Genomic DNA, 24,859 nt, shown 5'->3' on the forward strand with positions numbered 1-24,859 from the left:
CGACCAACTGATGCATGGTTGAAACATCTGTGCTACTTAAAACAGCTAGATATTTCCATGGCTTTGATAAGAAGTTCCTATCATAATTCTTTCGCTCAGCAGTAACGCTGAATTCTTAATGAACGAATCATATTTCTATTATACGCCTCTTGTTTTTACCTTAACAAGTAAGGATTATAACAAATTAAAGGTTGCACAACTTGATCCGCTCTTAAGATAGTTCTTAATTATTTTGATCCGTTAAACCTCCAAGCCATGTAAAGCGGTCAGTCTCTCATAAGTAGCTCTGGAGCTTTCAACTCCTTTAAAGTACTACGGCAAGTTTAAGGATTTTTTTCTCGCGGTGGCTTTACCAAATTATTGCATGTCAGAACGAATATTTCTCCAGGCCCTTTTTCTTTCCGTAGCGCTTGGGTTGTTTAAAGTCACTCAAGGAAGCGGTAAGCTATTCATTTCCTATTTTACACTTAAATTCCTTCAAGAGAGGATGAGGAACATCATCCCTCCTTGGTTCCCTCATTTGATCCTCTCATAAATCCCTCTACTTCTTAAAACCCTGAAATAGTAGTGTGTTAGTGAGAATATCTCTTTGACGCTGTAGATCAAGCCATATGTAAATTTAAGCTCTCATCCATGTGGTAAGGCAAATCTGACATATATTTTCGTAGTTCTGTAAATGAAAAGGTAAGCGTAAACTCTAATAGTCACAAATATCAGTAACTCTGACTACTCTCAAAATGTATGTTTCTTTTGATGGCAGCCAAAAATTGGTCTGTACTGACTATAGTTTGAAAGCCTTTCGTGAAAGCTTGGATTGTGTTTTAGGAATTTCTCAAAGTTTCCGTGTTTCCTTTCTACTTTCGTCTAATTTATTGCCGCTATTATCCGTGTTTAGGGATCGAATGTGACAAGGGATCTTGAGATCAAAGATTGCGAAGAATGAAAAACATCAGCGTAATCCTTGGGTATTTTTATGATGAATCAGAGATCGAGGATGTCATTTAATAAAAGTCAGGTTTGTAAGCACAGGACGCGGGTGATGAGAGTGACGAAAGTCGACCAATGAATGTTTCATTTAACACTATTTGGAGTAACACGCAGAAAAGTAACTTTTCGTTGAAATAATTCGGGTTTAAGGCTTAACATCTTAACTTCGTTTCTTTCATATTTATTATCACTAGATGAATGTCGCACGCTATTGTTTGAATCCTCAATCGAAGGAGGCTCCTTGTCTATTGATCACGTGATCAGCTTTCATACGACGGAATCGTCTGAGGATTGTGAATTGAAGTGTTACTTTGAGGACGATTGTATGTCAATCAACATTAGAGCCCTGGGTGATGGAACATGTTATTGTGAATTAAATGACTCAGACCATGTCATACATCCTCGAGATCTCGAAAATAAGACGGGCATTATTTACAGATAAGTAAAGGTATGAATTTCTCGATTCAAATTGATGGCGAATCAGTGTTAGGCTGCTTTCACGCTTGGTGCTCGATCACGGGGCCCAAGTACGATTCTTGGTGGGCACTTATATGAAAGCACCTTTTTTTCAAGTGCATGCGACAGAAGTTTTGCCTGTGTCCGAATACAAGGTCGGTTAACCAGTGTCTGAACATAGCACCCATTTTGTGCCGATGTCCGGGTACTAATGCTCGTGCATCAAGTGTGAACGCACCCTTAGAGTTTGAGTACACAATTAAGCCCTTATTCCATAAGGGGATGCCTTCAACCTAGTAATAGACTGCTCTTCTGTTGTGCAAGATCCCATAAGTATTAAGTTAAACAGCGAAAAAAAAAAAACGTAACTTTGGTGTGATTTTTTTTTTCTATTCTATTCTTCCCTGCCTTTAGTTTACTTCCTTCACGAGGCTCCGACATCTCGTCTCATTTTCTATGCTTTTTTTGCCTTCCTTCCCTTTCATTTTATTGTAGTCGTCATCCATCCAGTTCTTGTAGTGACAGTATGTTCATCAACAGAACGTTTGCATCAACCATCCTTGCACACCGAACGGCCGCTGCCAAACAGGATTTGGCGCTAAAGGATACCGCTGTAAATGTTCTGCGGGATTTAAAGGAGAACATTGCTCTAATGGTAAAGGAAAAAAATATTATAAAATATCTATAGGTTATGGATCATTGAAATATCAACCATTACTAATTTCTCTCGATCGGGTGTAGAATCGAAGCATGCGGATCTTCTGAAACACAATTTAGTGTCGATTGGTTATTACAAGAGAAAATAATAGTTCTATTATTTTCTCTTGGTGATTATCAATCAAAAAAGTATGAGCGATGCAAGTCAAGACATTGTGTTGAGGAAATGGGGTACTTTGCGATGGATTAGCCTTCTAGAGGAGAGATACCTGTTGTAACATTATGTTTTAATGAGCAGGACCAAACCCTCAGAACTAGGCGAGTCAGTCTCACACGTAACTTTTCTCCTTCTCTTCTTCATAGCCTCGGAATCCGACGACTCTTCTTATTTCAAAGTTATTTCTGTTTTCATTAAAATGTAGAGATCATTGGTCGCGATAAATTGAAACCTGGAATTTCTTGTGGACACATACTGAACAGTGGGTCATCTGAAGGTGACGGGGAGTACTGGATCGACCCTGAGAACAGCGGTGTTCCCATTAGGGTTTATTGTGATATGACAACTGCTGGGGGTAAGGCTACTTTAATATTTATTTTTGGTAAATTGTTCTCGACGGGCGATAATACCATAGAGGTATTAACCAATTGAGCTAACGGCCTCCCGGTTAGCTCAATTGGTTAGAGCGCCGGATTGTGTTGTGCGGGAGGTCGAGGGTTCGAGTCCCGGCCGGACCAATATTCATGGTCTTAAAATAACTGAGGAGAATTTGCTACCTTTCCATAATAACAAGAAATGGATAGGTATTCTAGTCTTCTCGGATAACGCCCCGTCTCTTGCAGGGTTAGGGGTAAGAGACATTAATTTCTCACGCACGAGATTACTGTGTGGTGGATGTCCTCCCCTGGGGGTGGGATGGGTGGGTTTACTAGGTCCGCAGTAATTGGCGCAAGCTGTTGCGGTGTGCATGCCTGTCGACGAAGCTAATAAACTAAAGGTGCGCGCACTCTTACTAGTCGACGATGAAGTCGTATCTTTTTAGTCACCCCCAAAGAGATGATGTTAATGCTAAACATTAATTTTGAATCTGGCCATCGATCGGTTTTACTTCTTATTAACTAAAATTTTGATTGGTCGAGAGCATTCAGTTATTAAACAATAGCGTGTGAAGGTGACATATCTGCAGCAGTTATTAGATTATCATGTCGAGTTCAAAGTCTGTCTAGTTTCCGAGCCCCTCACCCGTTAAGCGTTCTCAAACTTTTGCAAATACACAGAGAAAACTGTTTAAAAATGTATAATAAAACAGTTATTGTATTCGAATTATTTCATGATATCATGAATTATCAACCCTTCGTATCTGTGTTATCAGCCTCAGCGTTCGGCTACGATAGATACCTCAGACCTTGGCAGTGATAATTCATGACATGAAGCTCAACCTAATCCTAAAATTGCTTGTTGTTGGAAGAAGTGACTGGCGTTTTGACAACCTGAGAGGAAGTCATCATCACTTGAAAAATTAAAATATATATATATATATCGGAGTTTATTCGAGACGCTAAAAATGTCTAAAAAGGGTTGAAATAACGGATTAGTCCCTTCAAAGGGTTGTTCTTAAATAATTCCATCATTACTTGGTTTGAAGAATCCCGGTCTCTTAATTACATGGAGCCGAACTTTACATGTTTGTTAATTACTTTCGTGGAGGTGATCAGTGAGATTTGCTTCATTTCAGGAGACTGGGTGTTGGTCACAAACATTGAGATCTCTAGCTCGACCTTAATTGCTGGTTTAACCGTCCAAAATTCGTACCGAGGAATAGAGAACTACAAAAACAACGTCATGGCTCTGACAAATAGCGCCATGAATGAACTGTGCAAGATTCTTCTTGTTACAGAGCTCAGATTCCACTGCAGAAAACAAAGGAAACGAACCTTCCACGTGACCACGGCCTTCAACAAAACTGGCCAGGCTGTAGTCCAATACTTTTGTGGCCAGACCGACGAACTTCCCTTATCGTGCGACTCTTTCAAAGTAATGAGAGATGATAATTCAATTTTAGCAAGACGTTGCAATGACTGGGGAGATGACGCTGCGCAGACACAAATCGGGACGTGGGGGCATTACCTCACCGCCACTGACCCCGACGATGGAAGGTTGCACAGTTTCGCGGCATTTATTGGGAACACCTCTTATTGGCACTTAAGCCCGATCGAACGACTGTTATTATGTGATGATAACGCATTAGAATTACCCGGGCTATATGCTGGCGATTTCTGGAAAATATATGCGCGCTAAGCTATGCTTTAAAGATACTTTGGCGTCTTTTTCATTTAACAAAAAGATTCCATTTTGACGAGTGTCTGTTCAGTAGATCACAGTGTTAAAATTGTTTTGTACCGCCACTACAGTTGAATCTCGATTATCCGGACCTCGGTTATCCGGATTTCTCGATTGTCCGGACTTTTTCTCTGTTCCCATTTTTTTCATGAATATTTAGTAATATTAGTCGTGTTCAAGATCCGTAGCCATATTATTTTCAAAACTACAACGTTGAAAAGTGTAGTAAAGGCGATGTTCTTCTTTAAGGCAAACTGACTTACTTCAACATTTTAGGCCGATGTAAAAATATTTCATTGATTTTAATTGTTAATACATACGTTTAGAGGTATTCACTTAGGACAGTAAAGATGTAGACCACATCTTTTTTTTAAAACGATTCGTAAATTTTTTGTTTCAGGATTAAATTTCGCTTTCTTATTTAATCAGCTTTTTGTTCCTCATTAATATTCATATTCTCGATTATCCAGACTATTTCGTCCAGTCCAAACGAGTTCGGATAATCAAGGTTCGACTGTATCAACATCACATATCATTTATTATTAATCCTTCCATTTTGAGTGTTTTAATCATTTTAGGGAGCTAGAACCCCTCAATTACTTGGAAAATGTTTTGGATATGATAAAGTGTGTGTCAGTCTTTGTATCAGTCGGAGCGGCTGTTGGTAGCTTGAGCGTTTCGCAGCAAACCTGAAACAACTGCAAACCGACTTAGAAATTGACTGTGATGATAGATGGTGCAAGGAACGAGATTTCAGTTTATTTAACTAAAGGCTCACAGCACGAGTTGTAAAAATTATAATGCAATACCCACTGTAATCAGGGACGATGCACAATGGAAAAAATTAAACAGTGATAATAAGCGCCTAAAATATTAAAGTTGACGACACTATTTGTCGAGACATGAGCGTGCGTTGTAGGCGTTCTGCCTGCCTTACATTGGGGGTGGGCATAGATTTCACTTCGTCCATGTGATCTGGTCGCAGCCTCCAACATAACACGGCTTAACTGTTAACTTTCATGCACTAATATACATGCTCTGGTTTATGTAGTCCACAATGACCTATCAACAGCTAGAGGTACATGTACCAAGTATAATCTCGTTCCCATGGACTTTTTTCCCTCCCACCCCACCCCCAAGTAAGGGAAAAGGCCATGGGAACGAGGTTGGTGCTGAGTAAACTGTTTATAATTAACACTCTTGGATAAGAGTAAAAATTCTCCGACTCATAAACTTACTCTTAAAAAAAGAGTACTCAAACAGTTGTAATGTATCAAGGAGGTGCAGATTCTGTTTCTTTGAATTTAAATTAACCCTCTCAAGTAATTCTTGATAGTCACGAATAAAACAGATACTGATCCAGAGATCAAACACGAGTGTACGAATACTATTTCTGAAAATTAATGAAAATAATTTTTAAGCGTAAAAATCATATATAAGTTCACGAATAAGATGAGCCGAGATGATATGCCGGGGGCTCGGTGTATGAGATATGAAACACTTTTTTTTCGAAACTTACCTTTTTTAGTCTCGTTCTTGCTCTGAATATGCTTTACTCAGGACTAGAAGAATTAGGTCTGCAAATTTCTGCTAATGTTGAATGTTTCGCTAGGAACCAGTTGCAAGGTACTCTGGAACTAGCTATAAATTAATGTTAGATATCTTCCAATTACGTTAGTAACTTCATTTCGTCACAGAAAGACAACGCAGATCTGAAAAATTACTCATCACTCAAATAAACACACACATGCAAAACAAAACAAACAGAAAAAAAATCAACATTTATTTCAAATTATAGAAAACTATCTTGCCTATAAACGTCCACGGTCAAAGGCTGTCGGCATTCTGAAGCCAACTCGACATTTCTATCCCCTAAGTAAACAAAAATGAAATTCTGGAACTAGAACCCGGTGCAGCTGGATTTACTAAAAATTATTATTATTTGTAATATTTTTATCAGGCACCTCAGAATGTTTTATTATTAATGGAGTCACCCTTACGTGTTTACAAATTTAATTCTTCTGTTTAGACTGTACGTCTTTCGAGTAATTAATATTTTCCGTTCTCGAAGCGTCACTCAGTTAAGTGCTCCTTATGGTGTGGTATCGTTAGTTATTCTCCAACGACCAGGTGCCGAACTTTGATTTGATGGCTCAGTCAAAGCTGTATTTCAAGTTCAAGCAAACGGCTCTTTTTCCTTTCATGGTTCTCATTCTGACTGAAATCGTACAAGGAAATGGTGAGTCATAAATCATTTGATAATCCTAGGGTTTACGGTCAATTCACCATCACAACAAACTCTTCACCACAAAACTCGTCACCACTTAAAGTGAAATCGCCACAGGTGGCGATTGACTAAAACTTTATATGGGAAAGTTACATCAAATGAAAGCTGATGAAGATGTAGTTGTATATTGCGAAAAGGGAAAGGTGTACTGTCTGAATATTGGAACGTTAGACGAAATAAAACATGTTGATATCACGAACTGATTATGATCAGTTAGCGAACAGCGAAATCAATTTGTTTGGTAAACCCTTTGTTTCAGTGAGTTACTTTCTGCAGAATCTTGCCGTGTTTGCAAGCACTCTGAATTTCGCATCATAAAAACTAAAAGATAAATAGACTTCAAGATCTAACCTTTTGTATGATATAAGTTTCATTAGATTTAATTGCGAATCGTGTTTATAAGAACGAAACACGTGTTAGAACTTATGTCGACATTCTTTGTGCTTGAAACAAGAGTTTACCGTGAAACAAAGAAAGGACGCCAAAGTCTGTTGGAGTAAACTTCTTTGTATTTGTACGCGCTTTAAATTTCGCAGTATACTTCGACTTCTTAGCATTTATGTGATGTAAGTTTCATACGATTTCATTCATTTTGGCGAAAATCATTTATATCACTCGGCGGATATCACTCTGGTTTCGCTGTTCGCTAATTGATCATAATCTTCCTGATCTCATTGTGTTTTATTGCGTTTAACGTTCCATTTATTGAGACGTTACACCTAACTTCCGAGTCCCTTTCCTTATTCGTAGTATACTACTACATCTTAGCTCTCATTTGATGTGAGTTTCACACGAGAGGCTACACATAACGTTTTAAGTCAAATCGCCACCGGTGGCGATTTCACGTTGAGTGGTGGCAAGTTTTGTAGTGGCGAGTTTGTAGGGGTAGCGAATAGACCGAATACCAATCCTAGCCCTTCAATGACCACGTAAAAAAATTGCAAACTTACTTTTTTAGCAGTTTTTCCTTTTTTTGTTTGTTTGTATGTTTGTTTCAGTTGTTTTGGCCTCTTTTTTCTTTTACGTGACCTAAAAGAAGACGATTGAAGCCTATTTAATAAAAGAGAAGAACTTATTTACATTTAAGCTGATGATTTTCTTGATCCTAGATCAGTAGGACTCGAGTTCGCACCTGCGCTGGACGGAAGTAGAAGTTAGCATACAATGCGCATAAGTAATTGAAACGATATATCAAAACAATAAAATTGCTTTTACTATAAGAGCATCATCGCTGACACTAAGATCAAAGAGGGTAATGAAAAGCAGATGTTAGTATAAACAACTAGGCTACGCTAAGAAAATCAGTAGCATCCCTTTCCATCGTTTTAAGACTGGTGCAAAAACACTCGCGACTCCATTTGAAACGATCGATAGCATGCAAGAACACACTTCTACCCCCTTCTCACTCAATTTTCAAGTGTATTTCTTTGACACTTTCCAAACAATTAGTTTATTCAGGTGACAAAGCAAATCCGGGATAATAATGTTATTGCTTTTTAAAAATACGTTCTGTAAGGGAGTTATCAGTTATCGCCTAGGGTATCCCTTAGTTTTCAGGAGGAACGGATTCGAGATTAATCGTCGTCAACACAATATATAGACAGAGGGGACTGTGGAGAATTGACTGCCAGTTAATTGCTAATGTAGGGGGGAGGGGGAGGGGGAAGGGGAAACATTAGAATATTTTAAAGCCTTATGAGGTGGGTCAGATATATTTTATCGCGACAAAACCAAAATCCTCCCACTCCCCCACAGGTGATAATGACTGGTCCCTATTTGGCCTAGGAAAAGCCGGCCACAATCTCAGCTGCTCATGTCCAAGCCTTTTGAATATTAAGAAAAATCGCCATTCAGTCACTAGTCTGTTCTGTACTTTAGATAGGTTAAAATCGTTTTCAAGTTGGCACCTTGTGGTATGAACTGATTATTCTAAATTGAAGATCTGGTTGATTAAACTGTTTTTTTCTCTGCTATTTCCTTTTACAGATGATTGTCGCATTCTAAAGTATGAGTCCCAAATGGTTGGGAGATCTCTGTTGAATCACACGATCATTTCGCTCGTCATAGACTCGATGGACATTTGTGAATTGAGGTGCTATCTTGAACACGACTGTGTGTCGATCAACTTTGGAGCTGAAAATGACGGAGCGAATAGATGTGAACTAAGTGACTCAGATCACATTGTTCATCCTGGAGATCTTAAATATCGAGAGGGATTTATCTACAGATCAGTTGAGGTATCATTGTATTGGTCTTTCATTTCGATGGAGGTCTTACACAATGAAATTAGGACCGCAAAATTAGCTATGCAAAAAGATAGACACTGCACATACTTCTCAACTTTGCGCCAAGACGTTGATGGATTGTTTTCCCTTAAGGCGCACTGTGTTCTTCTGACCCGGTTAAAAAACACTTATCCTAGGTTCTCCGGTTCAAACCAAGCTAAGGAAAGAAATTGTGGCGCTCCTATGTGTTACGCATTGTTTATTTCCTCTCTGCCTTCATCTCTCCTTACTTTTACGACAAGCATTTCCTTTTCAATCTCTTTTCCTTTTATTCTCTGCTATTTTCACAATTTTTTTATTTTCTCTTGTCTAATATCTCCCTTCTACAGTAGAACTCTAGTAACTGAAACTTGGTTAACTCGAACTCCCTGGTACCTTGAGAAAGATCCGATTTCCTTTAACCCATTCTTTGTTCCTTTTGGAGTTAGAGTTAGCGGGGTTCTATTGTATTTTCTAGCAATTTCTTGCCTCTTCTGGCATGAAATGAATAATTAAGTATGTAATCGAATTTCTTTTTGCCTCAACAGAATTTTTGCACCAGCAATCCTTGTTCATCGAATGGCCGCTGTCAAACAGGATTTGGAGATAAAGGATACCGCTGTATATGTTCTACAGGATACACCGGGGAACACTGTTCTATTGGTAAAACTTTTTGTGACGATATTCTGAATTTCTGACTTCTTGACCGACAACTGATAAGATGTGACCCTTCCTCTCGCAAGATCTGATAAGAAATTTTTCGTACTGTCTGCCATACAATTCACATGACGTTACTTCTGGGAATTTGCAATTGGATCCACTTATGATCCCCGAATTAATATTTTATTCTCATCCCTTGTCTGCTTGATATTGTATTGATAATGCAAAAAGAAACTCTAACTTGGTCACCCATGGTAGTGAAAGGGTTTTATCATTATTGTTATAGCCAACCATTTATAATTTTCATCACCTTGTATTGTTAAGCGCTTACTTTTCAAAGTTTTTGAGGACACCAATCAAATTTAGGCGCAACTCACGCTTGACACATAAACTTCCGTTATGATTCGTTGCATCTAGGGATTATCGGTCACGTTAAAGAAAAACCCGGAAATTCTTGTAAACATATCTTGGATACTGGGTCATCGAAAGGAAACGGGGAGTACTGGATCGACCCCGGGAAAAGCGGAGACCCTTTAAAAGTTTACTGCGACTTGACAACTGATGGAGGTATGAAGGATTCTTGAAATATTGATAAACCAATCGGGTAGCAACCTCCAGCCTTAATGCACCTCCCCGCATGAACCCAGCCGCGTGATAGAAGCTCAACTTACTCTGCCATACAGTTCTTACAATGTTACTTTGGAGAGTTTGATATTGGATCAACTGATAATCCCCTGATTGTCTTTTTTCCTTATTCTCATACCTCGTCGGCTTGATATTTTATTGATATTGTAAGGAGAAATTCTGTCTTGATCACTTAAGGGAGTTAAAGGGTTAAAGGTATCACGGAGAGAGGATTAGTGGCATTTATAATTCGTGCTTTTACGCACGAGCAAGCATAGATAATCCCATCAATGTACACATTTTTTGAAAGCTTGATAATCATGGAAACAACCAGAACTTTAAAGTTTCTTAAAAGGTAATTTCTGCCAGAATTTATATTTGCGAGATTCGCGTGCTTTCAAAGCAACCATCCGACGGCTGTGGAATCCTTTTTTAAGACTCGAAAACTCTGTAAGCCTGAAAAATTGATTTTCCGATTTGTGAAGGGTTCGCAGATCCGTCTCAAATTTATTTATAAATTAATATTTTGCATGCTTTTTGTAATCCTCGTGTCGTTCTCTTTCAATAATATTTAAACTTGCCTGATCCTCCCTCCGTTCTTCTTGAAACCATGTGCCCCCCCCCCCCCCTAAAATCCTCCGACTCTATTCAGGCGATAAATGATGACACAATTAAGTTTGCTTGATTCCAGGAGGTTGGCTGCTGGTCGCAAACATTGTGGCTGAGGATTCCATCCCTCAGAAGATGACGTCTATGGGATCATACCTTAGAATACAAGACTACAACAATTCAAAAATGTTCCTTTCCGATACCGCCATGAACGAACTGAGGAAGCGTTTGTCTTTCACTCAGCTGAGATTCTACTGCAGCAAACAATTGGGACGCACATTCCACGTGACCACTGTTGCTAACAGCTCTGGTGAAGTCGTGGTCAAATACTTCAGCGGTCAGACGGATGAGCTACCTTCTTCATGCAACTCTTTCCAGAGAGTAGAGGGGGATAATTCTTTCCTTTCTGTGATGTGTCATAGGTGGGGAGCCAGTTATGGCGGGAATTGGGGTCACTTGCGCCGGAATAACAGGCTAGTCGATCACTTGGCGTACGTTTCACTCAAGTATCACTGGTATGTCAGCGAGTTGGTTTGGTCGTGCGATGACAAAGACAACGAAAACAAGCTATCACGAGGAGATTTTTGGAAAATATACGCGCGATAAGCTGTCTTAAGAACTATCCACACTCCACATATGACCATGATTAAAACGAGTAAATTTCTGACTGTTAGATTTTTACCAGTAGTATGACATTAATTCAACAAGACAATGTGGTTAATGAAAAAAGAAAAAAAGAAAAAAAGAAAAAGAAAATTATAACATTATTTAATCATCATAAAAAGTTGCACCAGCCTTTTTTATCTTAGAAAGCACACCAATTAGATCAAGAACAGATTAAAAAGGTGAGTTATCATCATGTATAGCCTACCTTACTTACTATATGCCGGTTGTAATAGTTTTCTCATTGTGTATGATAAAAAGACTTCAATTACAAAAACCTGTGCGGAAGGTGTTCAAGAACTTGTAAGAACAAAGATAATTGTGTAGTAACTTTTGTTGTTTTCCCATAACGTATGCGATCTGGTGACACTCTTTGTGGAATATTCTTGTCCACAAGTCAGTTGTCATTGTATAGTGTTATACCTCAGAGTAGAGTGTTTTAGAGAACCGTTATGGAGGACCTCGAGGTTAGATTACGTTTAGAGCTGTTCCGAAAGACATCGATATTAGTGTAGTGTTTTTTTTTTGTTTTGGTGTTTCCTCCAATCAGTCTACGAAACACGAAACAACTTAAACATTTTCACCACAAAGAGTAAGAAAAAAAAGTGAATTTCCCTTTACAGTATCAGCATATTTTCCAGCAGGAAGTCGATGAGAGGAAAGAAAAATCTTATCTATGGGGGTTATTGACTGATCGAGCTTCGAACTCTCAGACTATGAGCAATGTATGACAAACAGAGTGGTGAAGTTTTCTATGGATCCTCGACCTCAAACTCATAATATCTGATCCATAATTCTCCATTCTAGCCTCTTTACTATTGAGTTTGTAAATAAGTTGTAAGCCTGGTGTGGAATCGCTGAAAAATACCACTTAGTCTCTTAGTTGATCAGTTTGAGTTTCTCATCGCCTGTTTGCTGGATAAACGCTTTGATATCGTAAGGAGATATTAAATATCAATCACTTCTAAGAGCGCAAATTCGAGTATTTCCCTTGGAAGTGAAGGAACAAGCCGACCACTCCTAAATGTGATCTTAATGCGTTTTAAAACCTATTGTATCCAAGGAAACAACAGGACCCAAATATTGTATTGTTCATGAGAAAAGTTTGAAACTTGTCCATTTTGATAGCCGCAAATACCTGCAAATTGTAGAGGAAAAGCATTGTAATATCAACATTAATTTGTGACTTGAAGTGCTTATTAAGTGTCACATAACACCTCTGCTTGCAGAATTACATTGGTCACCAGTGCGCGCTAGAATACATCATAAGTTATTTTTAACAAATTATAAAATTTTGCACGGTCTTGCGCCTAAGTACCTCTCAGACCCCATTTGCATTCAACAGCCTTCGTGCTATAGCTTAAGACGTAATGACAATGGTCCCTTGCTTGAAAGAGCAATTGCGAAAACAAAGAAGACAATGGGGACAGAGCACTTCAGATAGCTGCTCCCCTTTTATGGAACAAGTTACCTACGTCTGCACTGAAAGCAAGGAACTTAGAATCTTTTAAGACTATGATGAAAACATTTTGATACAAGGAATCATTTCGCTTATCTTAGTAATTTTCTTTTATCCATTAGTATCTTAGAAGTTCTTCTACAGTTGTTTTTATTCTATATTAGATTTTTAAATGTAAATAGTTTGTAAGCTTTATTGAAAGATTTGTAAAATTTATAATAGAGGTGTAAGTTTAGTTATTAAGTTATATCATTGTGATGCACTTTTGAATATTGTATAGAGAAGGCGCAGTAGAAGTAATATTATTATAAATATTATTATTATTATTGTTGTTATATCAGCATCTAAATTATGCTGAGGAAAAAGCTGTTGGTAGTGATACAACTGAAATATGCGTAGTGCGAATAAATGTTTAACCCTACTGCTTCCAAGATATCATTGATGATTCTCCTAAGTATCTGCCATACAATTCTTATGTTGTTAGCTAGGATAATTTCACTCAGTCAGTCAGTAACTTTATTATCGTGTTAGTAACTTTATTATCGTGTCAAATCTTCTAGCTGAGCACAAGTGGTATTCTAATCGGGGACACTTAAAATTGACTAAAATCTAAAAATCACACTAAGATATTTAGTACAGGTGTATAAATATATAGCGGGTGTACAAATATCTAGGTTTCAATGAAATTTTTACAATAAGTTAAATTGCCTATACTTATGACTAAATTTAATTGGTACTTGACAATTACAATAAGTTAACAATTAAGCTCCCGTTAATTAAGAATTACAAATGCAACAGTTTATGCAGCCGCCATCAGTAATAAATGTAGCAAGATTCTCCCTCATAATATTTGCTTTAAATGTTGATAAAGAAGTTATGGCCCTGTTCTTACTCGATACTTTCGACCAAATTTGGTATCGGATCAACTAATAATCCCCGAATTGAAATGTTTACTCTATTCTCTTTACTTGTCTGCTTGACTTCGTATTGATATTGTAAGGAGAAATTCTGCCACATTCTGTCACGTACACACTTGAAGAGCCTCGGACTCGATCGAATGACAATACTTCGCCCTAATAACCTAAAATCATTGCTCAATGGCCCAGTGAGTGTCTTAATTAACTCTGACCGAGACAGAACTAATATCCCCTAACAATATCAATACAATATCAAGCAGGAAAGTGATGAGGATAAAAAAAATATCAACTAAGCGATTATTAGTTGATAAAATTCAAAATTCTCCATAGTAACCAAAATCATCAGATAGGTCTATATTTTTCGACAACAGCGATCGGAGCTTTATGACACGCAACCACCATAACTCTGAACTTCAAACTGCGCTACTTTCCAAACCAAGAATGCTATTGAGCTGAAAATATGAAGACAGACACGAATTTAGACCCCCTACTACTACCCCCTGATGAGGATATATTTTTGGATTTTGGAATTTGATGATGTCACGTGAAAATCAGCATCATGATTCTTAAAAAAAGTCAGGTTGAGTAGAAATCAATGTTTGGCTCACGCTTAAGTTACAATTTCAACGGTCGAAGCGCCTCACCGCTACACAAGAAAGCACCGACTGAGCAAAGATGTACCTCCCTGGCCAAGTGGAGTTGTTGTCCAGATCAGCATTTACCCAGTAATTAGTAAGGACTAAGTTTAAGTTGATTTGCGTGATCAAAATCATTAAATACGTAAATTGAAGCTCCCCCTTAGGGGCTTAAGTGCTTAAAAATCCCCACTGGCTGGAGGCAGACTAGTGGGCTATTTACAGAGCGCAGCCGAGGAGTCGAACAAGGAGCAATCGAGAACAAATCCAGTGAGTGGCAGAAAACTAAGATAATGCTCGTAGGATCACAGCAGAAGCTCGCCAAAGTTACTGACTTTTGTATTACAGCACGTGATAAGACCGTGCCTAGAGTTTACGAGCTTAAGTATCTTGGTGTCATGCTTGATCCGTGCCTCTCTTGGAATGACCATATCGACCTTATTTCAACTAAAATTTCATCTCGGTTGGGCATGCTACTCAAAGCTCGTACGGTCATCTCTCGAGAGGCTTATATCACTTTTTACAAATGACACTATGATTTTTCCTCTGTTTGATTACTGTTCCGTTGTTTGGGATGGCTGTGGAAAAACAAACCGCGACTACTTGGACAAACCGCACACTACTTGCAAAATACAATACCATGAAATATATCGCACTCTTAGTTGGCCATCATTAGAATCACGTCGGAAGTATCAAATTTGCCTTCAGATATTCAAGCACCTTAATGGCCTTGCGCCTGCCTACCTGTTGAACGATTTTCACTATTCGCGCGACTTCCACGCATATAACATACAGAACAAGGACTTTTTCCGTTTTCCTTTAGCAAAGACCACTAAATACCAAAGTTCTTTTTGCTACAACACAGCTAAAGCATGGAATGATTTACCCTACAAGCTTAGGATAGAAACTTCTCTTTCGAAATTTAAGAAGGGTCTTAAACTGCATTTCTGCACCCCCAAATCTAGTAGCTTAAGACTTATATAGTTGATTTATATCATTCGTTTCTATGTCGTTTCACCTAGTTATTCATTCACTTAATTACCTAATTATCTCAGTTATATATATATAAGTATTTCTAAGTAAATCATTTAGTATACAGGCCTCCATTTAAACCAGGCTTAGCTGAATTGGACCTGCCTGTATAAATAAATAAATAAATAAATAAATAAATAAATAAATAAATAAATAGATAAATAGATAAATAGAGGATTTGAACCCGGGACACCGGATTACAAGGCCAGCACCCTGACCACTTGGCCACGCCGCCTCCTGTAAATAGGTTGTAAAACTGGTGTGGAATCACTGAAAAATACCACTTAGTCTCTTAGTTGATCAGTTTGATTTTCTAATCGTCTGTTTGCTGGACAATGCCCTGATATTCTAAGGAGACATTAAATATCAATCACTTCCAAAGGTGCAAATTCAAGTATTGCCCTTGGAAGTGAAAGACCAAGCCGACCACTCCTAACTGTGATCTTTATGTGTTCTAAAACGTAGTGTATTGAAATATAAAAATAAATATAAAAATAAAAAAGGAGGTGGCGGCGGGATAATTGCCCCATGTTCGATTTGAATGAAATTGACATCGAACAATATGTCAATATGACAATCTCTTTCTCCGATTAGTTTGCGTCTTCACGGACTGATGATTCAAACACGCATTCAAATAAAGGACGATAATCATGATCAAGATTCAAACCGTTCCTTGATTCTGAAAGTTTCCTCTTTCCTTTCTAAAGAGGAAACTCTGTCATAATTTATCACGCCAGGGGGGCATGAAGTGCAAGCCCTGATCAAGCGGACATAACAGTTTCTCGGAATAACAGAGCAGGGCACTTCCAGTTGTAAAAATGCTGCGTGGTTACGTTGCTCACAAAGATGCATACAGCACATGCCTAGTGAAGTTAAAAGGCACTGCGTGACATTCAATAGACTGTTCAGTTGTGTCCTTCGCCGTACCATGAGGATGGAACACGGATACGCCACACAATTTCATGAGATGCAACAGCCATGACTCCTAACTTTAACTGTGACTTCATATTGTTCGAAGCTTCCAAAGAGCTGAATGCCCAGTAGGTAGATGGCCTTATCGACAGAGAAAGCTATCTCTCCCATGTTATCTCCATACTTCCACTTGTCAACTCCAAACGGAGGAAGGAAATTGTCAAATCTAGTGCATAGATGATTGACTCTTCGAACTGGTGAAAACTGCAACGGAGTCCTGAATTTATCCAGGTAATAACTCAATATGCATGTGAGAGACTTCCTGTTTTCAGAATGTTATTAGTTTCTCTAGATATTGTCACGGATCTAAACTCTTCGTACGACATCAACGGAAATCGAATCGTTTTCACGATGTCGTCTCTCTAATAATTCTTGATAGTCACGAATAAAACAGATACAGATCCAGAGATCAAACATGAGTGTGCGAATACTATTTCTGAAAATTTCTGAAAATTTTTTTTAAGGTCGATATCTCCAGCGTAAAAAGCACATATAAGTTCACGAATAACGTGAACAGAGATGATACGCGGGTGCTCGGTCTATGAGATATGAATCATTTCTGCGTTTTTTGAAACATACTTTTTTTAGTATCGTTTGTGTTCTGAATATGCTATGCTCAGAGCTACGAGAATTAGGTTTGCAAAGTTCTGCTAATGTTGAATGTTTCATTAGGAACCAATCGCAAGGTAATCTTTTGAACTAAGTATAAATTAATGTTAGATATCTTCCAATCACGTTTAGTAATTTCATTTTGTCATAGAAAGACAACGTAGGTCTGAAAATCCCTCATCACTCAAATAAACACACGAAAAAAGTTATGATTAATTTCAAATTGTAGAAAAATATCTTTCCTATAAACAATGCGTGCACCTTAGTGCCAAGTGATTTTCGATTGCGTAGGAAAATGAAAATGAAATTTCATTTTGGTTTTTTCGTTTTTCGTTTTTCGTTTTTCATTTTCGTTTTCAGTTTTTCGCTGCGCTGTAAAAAAAACGAAATTGGACTTCAATTTTCGTTTTTTGTTTTTCACTTTCGTATGGAATTTGGAAAACGGATTGCAATTTAAGTCAAGTCGTTTTTCGTTTTTCACCAATGGCACTGAAACTGACATTCCGTGGGAAAATAAATTCTACCTAACATAACAACCAATTATGTTACGACAGATCCCCGCGAAATAAGGGTAGACACGGCAAAAAGAAGAAGACTCACGGTAAAAGGGAAAACCTCACTGCAAAAAGAAAAGGACACACGGCAAAAGAAATAACAATTTTCTCACGGCGTAAAAGAGAGCGAGGGGGCTGGGAGGTTCTTTAATTTTCCATGAGGCTTTTTTTTTTCTGCCTTCAGATTTTTTTCTTTTGCCGTGAGGCTTTTTCTTTTGCCGTGAGGCTTTTTCTTTTGCCATGAGTTTATTTCTTTTACCGCATATACAGCAAAAAAATGTCATTCAAGAACAAATTTTCTTTTCAAGACTCACAGCAAAGGACAATTTTGTAACCCGCCTTCTGAAATACAATGTCATGAGCAATCAGTATTTGACCCTCAAATGAATTTTAAAAGACTCAACAAACACAGGCGTTTGTTGAAATACTAAGGTTATTCGTAATCCGCCATATTTAAATACATTGCCGTTCATATGCAATACGCAGTCAGTCTTTGAACGATCGATTTTTGCCGCTGACCCTCAAATGAATTTTAAATTTTGCCGTTTTTGCTGTGAGTTGATTTTGTTTTTACCCCGAGTTATTTTATTTTGCCGCCAGTTATTTTATCTTGCCAGTACCATTGGCTGAAAACGAAAAACGACTTGACTTGCAATCCGTTTTCCAAATTCTATACGAAAACAACAAAAAGTTCAACGAGTTTTTTACATCGATTGCAAGGAATTTATGCAATGTCTTTAAAGACTCTGCCTTTCCTCAAATTTTAGTCCCTAGAGTTGAGAAGGACTTTACTCTATTTTCTGTTGATACCAGTTTTGTGCGCAATGAGCTGACAAAACTAAAATTATCAAAGGCTACTGGACTCGACAAAATCCCTGCAAAACTCCTTAAAGATGCAGCCTCCGTTATAGCCAAGCTGATCACTTATCTTATAAACCTCACTATTTCGACGGGTGAAATTCCATCACAGTGGAAGGAAGCTAGAGTCACTCCAATTTACAAGACTGGGAAGAAGGATGACGAGAACAACTATCGTCCAATTTCAGTTCTCCCCCTGGTTTCCAAGGTGATGTAACGTGCCATTCAAGTTCAACTATTGTCCTTTCCTGATGAAAACAAAGTTCTTTCAGTCAGTTTCAGTCCGGTTTCCGCAAGAAACATTCTACTGAAACCGCTGTTGTTTACCTAGTTGATCATATTTTAGAACACATGGACAAGCAACAGTTAACCGGAGCTACCTTTATCGATCTAAAAAAGGCCTTTGATCTCGTTGATCACCATTGCCTTCTTCATAAGCTACAACACTTTGGTGTTAGAGGACACAGTTTAAATTGGTTCAGAAATTATTTAACTACTCGTTCGCAGAGGATTCAATATGGAAAAGAATTATCATCTAGCCTTCCTGTAGACTTTGGCGTTCCCGAAGGTTCCATATTAGGACCATTACTATTTGTTATTTACATAAATGATCTGCCTAAGTGTCTGATGCACTCCGAAATTAGCATGTACGCCGACAATACAGTCATCTATTACTCTCGGTCCCATGTCAACGCCATCAGGGAAAATCTATAAGTAGATCTCAAACGAGTTGAGCACTGGCTGACGAGTAACAGACTAATATTAAATCATAGCAAAACGAAAGGACTACTTTTTGGAACAAGGCAATTACTGCAAAACTCATTAGAATTCGTACTGCAGATCCAAGGAAAGGACATAAAGAGAGTGACGAAGTTCAATTATCTCGGGGTTATGCTCGACGAGCAGCTTCACTGGAAAGAGCATATTGACACGATTTGTAACAAAGTCAACAAGCGACTGGGAATCTTAGCCCGAATAAGATCTTGCCTTACTCTCAAAGCGGCGAATTGTGTCTACAATACACTTATAGAGCCAATCTTGTGTTATACGGACACCGTGTGGGGTGAATTGTCAGCCACCTCCAGCAAAACCCTACAACGGTTACAAAATCGCGCTGCCCGCATCGTTTTAAGGCGTGACTCTTCTAAAGACACTTTTAATGTTTTAGGGTGGGCTGAGCTAGAAACAAAACGGAAGAGACATAGATGTACCTTAGTATTTAAATGCCTAAATAATCTAGTACTATTTCTATATGTAGTACTATTTCTATATTTCTAGTACTATTACTATATGAGTGACTATTTCACCGGAAATTGAAATGTACATAGCTATAATACTCGCAGGAGAACAGATTTGCACCTACCCAAACCGAAACTAAGCCTTGCAAAACGAACTTTAAGGTATTCGGGCTCAGCTCTTTTTAACCTTTTACCTCGTTGTATTCAAAACGCCGAGTCACTTTCTTCCTTCAAAGTTTTAATTAATACCTACAAATTTTAAAATTTTATAGACACTATATTCTTGTAAACTGTTGCATGTTTGTTTATACCTTTACTTATAAATATTTTTTGTATTTTTAAATTTTATCCTGTATTTCCAGCTTTCAAGATGTCTTGTATTCTTAACTATTGTAATTTTTTACTCCAGGGCCCCTCTGGATATCAGCCTCGTTGCTGAATGGGCCACCGTGGCTAAATAAAGTCTACCTACCTACCTTACGTCAGCTGTGACGTAGCAATAGTCAAACTTGGTTCGGCGATTCGTCCTTGTTGACCTGTTTGACTTTTGTGAAAACAATTTCTAACACTCCTAATGGTCGAAATGAGGTGAACTGTCGTGTGGTTGAATGTGAAAATACATACTAAAACTCAAAAGGAAAAGGTGTAAGCCTCCACAAGCTACCAGAAAGTGAAATATTAATACATTGCCGGCAGATAATCAAGAGATACGTTTGTGACAATCAAATTATCCTTCGTTAGGCAAGCGCCCATATTTCCCTATATCATATCGATTGGACACGATAAAAATTATATGAAAATGTTTTATTTCTTCCAACCAACAACTTGACGTAATTATGCAGTGCAAACAGTGCCCATATGACCAGGGGTGCCGCATCGGGAAACTTAGTGGTCCCTCAGCCCCGAACAAACTCCGGCAAGTGCATGTTCTCCTTTTTAGCTGCTATTCTTTTTAATGCACTACCTCTTGAGATCAAACAGCTTGTAAGAACTCCTCCTGTCTCGCCTAATGCTCCTATTTCTTTTTCTGCTTTTTTTAAGCGCAAGCTACGCGAACTTTTCATTCAAAAACTCAATTCCGTTGCCCATATTGAAGAACTTTGCTGCTTTGCATGACGTTTCCTGCTTTACTGCAATTGCTATTTCTCCTGATCGTCCGAGTTTGTTGCGATATATTGCCGTTATCCTATGCTAATTACACATTTTTTATTAAATTATTTTTAAACTTCATTTTAAATGTTAAATTAAATTAATTATTGTATGTATGTATTTTTCGAATTTTATATTATCTATTTTTGATCTGTATTACAGAGGGCCATGCGTTAGAAAACTCTTTACTGGGTTAATCATGTATTTACGTATACCCTATTTAAAAAAAAAATAATAAAAAAAAAAATAATAAAAATAGAAAAAAACACCTTATGCTTTCGAAAGAAATCGAAAGTTTCATTTTAGCTTCAGTCATATTGAGGTAATTTCTATAAATGTAAACACTGTTTGACACAGGCGACTTCCTAACGCGTGTCGAAAATAACAAATCTCTACTTCTCACAAGTCGCGACATTTCAAACACTTCAGAATGAAAAATATTGTGTTGAAGCTAATTTTAAGCAATAAAGATAAAAACACCGTCGCAGATTAAAGGTAAATACTGAAACAAAGTTTGATTTGTGACAATTTTAAGAGCGAATGTTTGAATTGACCGACCGTCTGAAAATCGAAAAATGTGGCACTTGATCGAAAAATTGAAAACCTTCATATTTTGCCTCGAGATACCTTATAGTAAACTTAGAAACGTGGTAAGGTCTTTTTTCCCCAGACTTGCTTCTTTATCCTAGAAAATTCACGAAAACCGAAACGCCGGAACGTCTGTAGCTGTAAAATAGCGGAAATCAGTGCCCCGAGTGGAGGCAAATGAACTTTATTCCTGAAAAGCGCAAAAGAAAGCAAACTCATATCAATTTAACAAATTTGTATAGGAGGGATTGAGGTATGTAATAAGTCTAAAACGGGACCATTTCATTAAATTCTGAGCTCAGGGAACGCTTTTAAAAATCACTAGTATTTCAAAATCCAAATATCGCAATTTGTAGCAAATTTTCAATTATCATTTTCCCCATGCGCCATAACTAAGAATCGGTTCAGGTTAAGCTTTATTAATTGGGAATAGTACCGTTTTCGAGGATATAATAATTAGTTTGGGGCTTTTCATTTCCGCGCAGAAAAACCAGGCTGAACTTTGTGAAAATCGCAACATCGTCATTTACGTCACGACATAATCTAATTAGGCACCCTGTGGTTAAATTGCTACAAATGCAACAAGGATCTTACAAGATATCACAAGATTTGGCAGTGTTGAAAAAATCACTTGACCTGTTATCAATGTTTTGGCGATCAGATGTTCAAAGACATATAAGCATGACATGCTCATCTTGCTCAGAGAATCTAAAGCCAATTAAACCTCCGAGTGAAGACAATTACCACGTTTTCATTTACGTGGATGATTCCAATATGTGGATCGAAGCAAAGAAGTTAGCTGCCAACAAAAATTGAAGTTGAAATGTATAGAAGATCCAAGGCTACGTCTGGACATTGGAAAGGTAACGGATGTTGTCGCTAATGACAGAAAAGTTGCTTGGGGAATCCTATATGGATTAGAGCCTCCGCCGATAGACTCGGTGTGGCAAAAAATAAGTGAGTGTAGTTGGAAAGCGATCACCACCAGGAGAAGCACGTTTACCAAGAAGGAAAAGCAAGTTGACCATCAAATGGTCGCCGACATAACAGCGCTGGTTTCTGTTTGCGTCTTTAAAGGAAAGATAGTGATGGTGAGTGGGCATGCTGACATGATACCAGCTATCAGCAAAAGCTTACAGATGAAATGGTCCACTGAGATATGGATGTGGGAGAATGGTGTTTCAAATTCACTGAAATAGCTAGCGGAGGAAAACCCAGGATTAATGAGCATAAATGCACTTGACTCGCGCTTGGAAGAAGTCACATTTACTAATTTCACATTCGGCGCAATCAAGATCCCGGACACGAGATCTACCATCATTAAAGATGTAGATTTTACTCCCAATGAAACATGGCAAAAGAAGCTGGGCTCATGCAATTTTGTTAGTCTTTGAAAAAATTTACTCGTGCTTATTTGTTCCAAATTGCACTCGAAATCATGTGATTACCTATACAAATACCTCGCTTCGTTAACCAATCAGAATGCGAGATTGTATTCAAGGATGCGATTCTACCTAAAATAACAACCAATCATGATACGACAGATCCCTGCGAAATAAGTGAAGACACGAGAAAAAAAAAAAAAAAAAAAAAAAAAAAGACTCACGGCAAAAGAAAAAACCTCTGTTGCGGGAAAATTTAGTGATTTTTCCCTGTGGATGTTTAAGCATATTTATTCGTTGTTTTCGGAATTTTAGCGTTCACAGTTCATGCGAGTTTCTTTCATTGCGATGTTTTAAAAAGATAAAAAGCCTCAAGCAAATTTCGAATAGCCTAGTTAAATTGTACAGCTGGATCTCGGTACTTTTCTTGTTCAATTCTAATGAAATTTTAGGTAAATATAAATAAAATGGTCTTTCCGGTGAAATTAGTTCTCATGATAGTTGGCAGCTGAGTTTATACTCGAAACTTCAATTTCCTTTCATACGATCAAACTTAACACCAACCTTGCTAAGATAAGCGGAAACTTTTAATTGTATTTTTCATTTTTATTTTGTAAGCTGCTCTATTGTAATTACCACGAGTGTATTTTCGGAATCAAAGTTGTGAATTCTCACCTAAGTTTCCTACTTTTAATGGCCTAAAGTTTACTGAGTATGTTCTTTCATTTTCGGCATATCAATATTTCAATGTAGATCATTTAACTTCAAAGAGACGTTTTCCGCTCATATTCAACTATTGTCAGTTTAAAGGACAATAGAACCACGCGCTCGATAGCACTTAAGCAAGCTTTGTTGATTACATCCTTGATTACTAAACTAAAGAGGCTAGAGGTCATGTCGCTTGTTGACCTGACCTAGAATAAAGTTTACTGTGGAACCAAATGCAGTCTCATCCTAGACGTCCGTATAAGCTCGTTCGAAGTAGATCTCCGTGTACCAGGAAATCGTGACGAGTTTCCGTTCTCGCTGCCGAGTGGTCTCTACCGAGTGATTTCCCCCAGTTATTGTTGTGCCGTCCGCGAAGGTTCAGTTCCCCAGTTAATATGTAACGTTCTGGAGTTCGCTTATACAGTTCGCTTACAGTTCGCTTACAGCTCGCTTAGTTGTTCGTTATCCTAGATTGTATCACACCCCGTTCTCACTTTACAGTGCATAATAAATACTCGAGTCAACGTCTCCTGGGGCCTTGGGCGCGGACTTGGAGGCCTGGACACTACACCTCCCCCCTTTTCTTTAGTGAGGCTTGAAGTCTCTGTAAATTGTTTCCCACGTGGACGTTCTGGCTCGTACTGATCTCCAGGGTTCCGATAGCGCGATTGTCGGTCCCCTGTGCGTCTCTTGCATGACTATATTTCCTTCTCCAGGAACCTCCCCTACTTCAATATGGCGGTTGGTTGGTCGCCTGTTCATCGGTTGTTGTTCTTTGTCCCAATCCAAATCGTCGTGCTCCTCCTTTCCAGCATACTTGAGTACCTTACAGTGGGAAGAATTGCGGGATTTGACTTCCTTTCCTCTCTTCACAGTGATCATGCTCCCTTTTATTCCAACGACTGCATATGGTCGTGGATCATAGGGCGGGGTCAACGTGTTACCCCTATTCTGTTTCAAAAGGACACGGTCACCAATTTTGATCGAGCTTTGTGATGTGTGTCTGCGCTCATCAGCATAAGCTTTCATTTGCTTCTTCTTTCTCTCGTCTCTTTCACGGATTAGTTCATGGCGTTGTTCTTCCTAGGGAACGACCCTTTCTGGCAGTTTTCTTCTTATCTCTCTCCCGAAAATAAGCTTGTCGGGACTTTCTCTCGTCACAGGATGGGGTGTGGCACGATAGTTGGCAACCGTCCTTTGGATCTCCTGTTTA

General features: G+C 38.3%; 1 protein-coding gene and 2 pseudogenes across 1 annotated transcript; all 3 read left to right on the forward strand.

Moving 5' to 3' along the window:
- Window positions 1–1,126: 1,126 nt before the first annotated feature.
- LOC148721731 (uncharacterized) lies at window positions 1,127–4,396 on the forward strand (annotated as a pseudogene).
- Window positions 4,397–8,743: 4,347 nt separating this feature from the next.
- On the forward strand, window positions 8,744–11,638 carry LOC148721732 (uncharacterized). Its single transcript, XM_088736954.1, has 4 exons — window positions 8,744–8,962; window positions 9,538–9,652; window positions 10,067–10,216; window positions 10,965–11,638. Exons 1-4 carry the CDS (start codon window positions 8,744–8,746, stop codon window positions 11,486–11,488), a joined length of 1,008 nt encoding a protein of 335 aa, XP_088593080.1. The 3' UTR covers window positions 11,489–11,638.
- Window positions 11,639–16,566: 4,928 nt separating this feature from the next.
- On the forward strand, window positions 16,567–23,880 carry LOC148721733 (uncharacterized; annotated as a pseudogene).
- The last annotated feature ends 979 nt before the right edge of the window (window positions 23,881–24,859 follow it).

The sequence above is a fragment of the Stylophora pistillata genome, chromosome 10 (genome assembly GCF_964205215.1).
Source record: "Stylophora pistillata chromosome 10, jaStyPist1.2, whole genome shotgun sequence".
In the NCBI taxonomy this organism is placed as follows: domain Eukaryota; kingdom Metazoa; phylum Cnidaria; class Anthozoa; order Scleractinia; family Pocilloporidae; genus Stylophora; species Stylophora pistillata.

Bases quoted from the DNA above. Each gene is read 5' to 3' on its own strand.
- LOC148721732 (XM_088736954.1), top strand. From the start codon at position 8,744: ATGGTTGGGAGATCTCTGTTGAATCACACGATCATTTCGCTCGTCATA. The intron at 9,653-10,066 runs GTAAAACTTTTT...CGTTGCATCTAG, and splicing joins CGGGGAACACTGTTCTATTG to GGATTATCGGTCACGTTAAA. The intron at 10,217-10,964 runs GTATGAAGGATT...GCTTGATTCCAG, and splicing joins CGACTTGACAACTGATGGAG to GAGGTTGGCTGCTGGTCGCA.